General features: G+C 38.2%; 3 protein-coding genes across 3 annotated transcripts in view; all 3 read left to right on the top strand.

Annotated features, from left to right (window-relative positions):
• Positions 1–605, top strand: part of LOC106323108 — a 1,439-nt gene extending 834 nt beyond the window's left edge. The window contains exon 2 of the mRNA XM_013761277.1: positions 5–605. Within this exon, the coding sequence (XP_013616731.1) occupies positions 5–605 (601 nt within the window). The remainder of the gene's footprint in view (positions 1–4) is intronic.
• Positions 606–1,913: 1,308 nt separating this feature from the next.
• Positions 1,914–2,621, top strand: LOC106326747 (zinc finger protein 1-like). The gene has a single exon (XM_013764663.1). It carries the CDS (start codon positions 1,914–1,916, stop codon positions 2,619–2,621), a length of 708 nt encoding a protein of 235 aa, XP_013620117.1.
• A 658-nt stretch (positions 2,622–3,279) lies between these two features.
• LOC106323109 overlaps positions 3,280–3,956 on the top strand; it is a 3,595-nt gene continuing 2,918 nt past the window's right edge. The window contains exon 1 of the mRNA XM_013761278.1: positions 3,280–3,934. Coding sequence (XP_013616732.1) covers positions 3,280–3,934 — 655 coding nt within the window. The remainder of the gene's footprint in view (positions 3,935–3,956) is intronic.

Genomic DNA, 3,956 nt, shown 5'->3' on the forward strand with positions numbered 1-3,956 from the left:
GAAGGAACAATAAGGTCTTTAGCAATTTGGATATTGATCCCCGCGATACCCTCAAGTTGGCGGAAACAGAATCGGCCCTCTGGGCTGAGGCGCAAATTAAAAATGAACAGGGATCTGATCAGACCCGATTGGTAGTGAATGCGACATTGCCCACTATCTCCGGTAGATGGTGTTTCACGGATGGTTCATGGAAGGAAAATGATCGGTTTTCGGGACAAGGATGGTGTAGTACTCTAGAAGGTTTTGACAGTTTGATGGGAGCAAGGAATACTAGAGCGGGTCAATCCCCACTGCACTCGGAGATGGAGGCGCTCATATGGGCAATGGAATGTATGAGGAACTTAAGACAATATAATGTTACTTTTGCGACGGATTGTTCTCAGTTGGTGAAGGTGGTTTCTGAACCCGAAGAATGGCCCGCATTTGCAAGTTATTTGGAAGATATCAAGATCCTGCAAAGAAGTTTCCACAGCTCAGAGCTCATCCATATACGAAGGACGCTAAACACAAGGGCGGATAGTCTAGCACGCAGTGCAAGAAAGCAACCCTCGTTTGTAGTCCACATGGATGCGAAGCTACCAGTTTGGTTCACAGAGTCTATATGAGTCTGTTTGTTTGCTGACAAAAAAAAAAAAAAACAAAATACTTTGAAGCAAAAAGTAAACTTATTTATCTTTGATTTTCTTAGTTGAGCTATATTTTTATATAAATGAATATTTTCATGATTTTTGATATAAACATCTAATTAGATGAAAATAATAATTGAACTGTGATATTAATTTGGTAATAGTACCATATATAATTTATTTTAGAAAAAAGATAAGAATACATAAAATTTTAAAACTAATTTATAATTTAAGAAATTTATTTTCAAAAAAACAAAGATGTGAACAAGATATTTTCAATTTTTTTAATATATTCAAATTTGAAGCAGTATTTTTCATTTTAAAATAAGAAAAAAGTACCATTAAAATTAAAAAAATTTCAAACTGAGTCAATAAGTTGAAAATGAAATACTAGGGACCGTTTCTTCAATATATCTTCAACTAGTAGTAAGCTGAACGCTACAAGTTTAAGCATTTATTCTTTACTTTAGTTCTTTCTGTTGTAAGATTATATTATGTTTGCTACTTTTTAGTTTACTTTTTAAATATTTAACAGTATTTGCACACATGTCACACACACACAGATATATATATATATAATATATTGGAAAAGACTAAAATTTAAACTAAAAATAGACTATATTATAATAAATGGGTTTAAATGCTTTGATTGTGTTTTGGAATCATATAATATTTTCCATTTCAATAAAAAAATCAACTTAGTTAGCTGGAGAAAAATAAATGTAACGGATCTTTGAATACAAAAATAAAACTGGAGTTTCTGTTTTTAAATTGAAAACAAAAAGATCACTAAATGCAACTTGCTTAATCTTGGTTTACTACAGATTCACAAACACCTCGGGGGTGGAGTTATTTTTCCTAATTAAGATACATGTACATCATTCTAATATATTTAATTAAAGAAAGTGTAAACTGAAACGGACAAAAGTTAAGAAAATATTACCAAATAAAGATATTAATTGATAATTTGAGAGTACAGAGAAACGGAAACAAAGAGTTGTAGGGGATTAACATGGGAAAGAAGAAAAGTGATTAGGTATAAATTTTGAGTAAATATATTTAAAGAATCAAATGCAAAAGGAAAAAAAAACTAGTCTAACTAAGCCGTTTACTTGAATGTTAGTACTTGCTAAACTTGGGATTCTCTACCATAAATATGAAGATTTTTAGACATTAATGATTAGCCCGAATGAATCAATAAATAGAAGCAACTCGTGTTCCTCTCTAATCTCATTGTTCACATACAAATACAGACCCTAAAAAACATTACGTTTTGTTCCTTTGACCATGGAACTCAACCTCACTACGCCAACATCATGTTCCTCCAGCAGTATCTCGTCATCTTCGCATGAAATGAGTTTTTTAACCGATACCAAAGGAAAAATGAAAGAGAAGACTGCGGATGGGCAAGCGACCGAGACTCCGAGGGTAGAGTTTCGCTTCTTGTTCAACAACGACAATATAAGAAACTCTGGTTTTGGAGTTTTAGATGAGGCAGAAGGGACAAAGAACGAGGCTAAAGCGAGGGTATTTGCTTGCACCTTCTGCAAGAAAGAGTTCTCTACTTCTCAAGCATTAGGAGGACATCAGAACGCTCACAAGCAAGAGCGATCATTGGCCAAAAGGCGTAAGGAGATCGAAATCAACTATCCTGGGCACTCCTTCTACAGCCAGTACCCACCAAGTGGTGTTTCCAACAGCAACAGCTCACAGTATGACCTTGGGGTTCGTTGCAATCCCAACATTGGTAAATATAAGGCCTATCCCTTAAACATCTTCAGATGTCGATTAGGGTACAGAGGGCTTAACATTAATTCCCATGTCCCTCTCCTGTCTCAACTTTCGTGCCCAAACACAGACGATGTTTCCAAAAATTTGATTTCAAACTTAGAAGGCAGCATTCATATGAATAAGGAGGGCCAAGGTCACAAAGAAGATCAATCGGACAGTGATACTTGCAAGGATACTGAGATTGACTTGTCTCTGAAGCTGTAGCTTACTTTTATTCTTATTCTTGGTTAAACTTTAGCACTTTTTTCTTAATTCTGCATCCTTTCATATTGTGTTTTTACTCGTAATGTTAAAGCTTCTATTTATATATATACAGACTTTAATCTCGCCAATCTTCTACTAACTGATACGTTAAAGTGTTTATTTTGTCTCCTTTTTCTTTAACTTCTAAATTTTGAAATTTAACAAACGTTTTATACATATCCTTTCTGAAAACAAAAATTCTCTCCCAGGCCCTGCTCCCAAGCAAAGTCTTTAACCGCCAGTCCGTAGCTCCCTCCCCTTCTGACGCAATCTGATTCTTACCAACCTCGGTAAAAAGTAAAAGAACTTTTCCGAAGATTTCAAATTGCTTTCCGCTTTTAGATAAAACCACTGGACAAAGCACCGCCCCTGCTCCTTACACCCCGGGTTCTTCCCCCGACCCGGGTCGGAGGGACCGCCGCCACCACCGCAGTTCCGATGTCTCTTCACCGGAGCAACCCCACGGAAACGTAATAAGAATCGACGACTGGTCTCAATATCTCTGCAAACCAGACCTGTAACCCCCACCACCTTTCACAACTCATAACCCTAACCTCAAACACAAAGCTCCACTACCACTTCTCTTTCCTTACCACCTACACAACTAAGAGAGTTAACCATGGAAAGCCGAAGACTTTCGACTGCAGAGAAAGGCAAAGGACTCGTCTCCGATGACTACCAGGCTCCCCGAAAGGCTAGAGTCCAAGTACAAGAACCGGAAAATGCTTTCCTGCTCCAGAAACACTCACTCACGTTAATAGGCCGAGTAACCAACCCATCGGCTCAAAAATTTTGGTCATTAATACCATTCTTCACAGAGAAATGGAGCACTGAAACCCGTCCAATTGGAGCTGATCTTGGACAAGGAATGTTCCAGTTTCAGTTCTCAAACGAGGAGGATCTACTCAACATCCTCGACAAGAGACCCTACCATTTTGCTAAATGGATGATTATAGTGGAACGATGGAGACCGACTACTGCCCCAGACTTCCCATCCCTCATTCCATTCTGGATAAAAATTCAGGGGATTCCCGTACACCTCTGGACTGAAGACACGGTTAGAACTCTTGGAAGCAACATAGGCATTTTCGAGGAAGCGGACATCACCTCACTTACCGTACGCATGAGGGTACAAGTGAATGGAAGACTCCCGCTCCTCACAAGCTCAGTGGTGGAGTATCCAAACGGTGATGAAGTAACAGCCACCCTTGTCTACGAGAAGCTAGAGAAACACTGCTCGAAATGCTTTCGACTAGACCATGAACTGAGGGACTGTCTGCAAGCAAAAGCAGAGAA

This window comes from Brassica oleracea, chromosome C2, assembly GCF_000695525.1.
Source record: "Brassica oleracea var. oleracea cultivar TO1000 chromosome C2, BOL, whole genome shotgun sequence".
NCBI lineage: Eukaryota > Viridiplantae > Streptophyta > Magnoliopsida > Brassicales > Brassicaceae > Brassica > Brassica oleracea.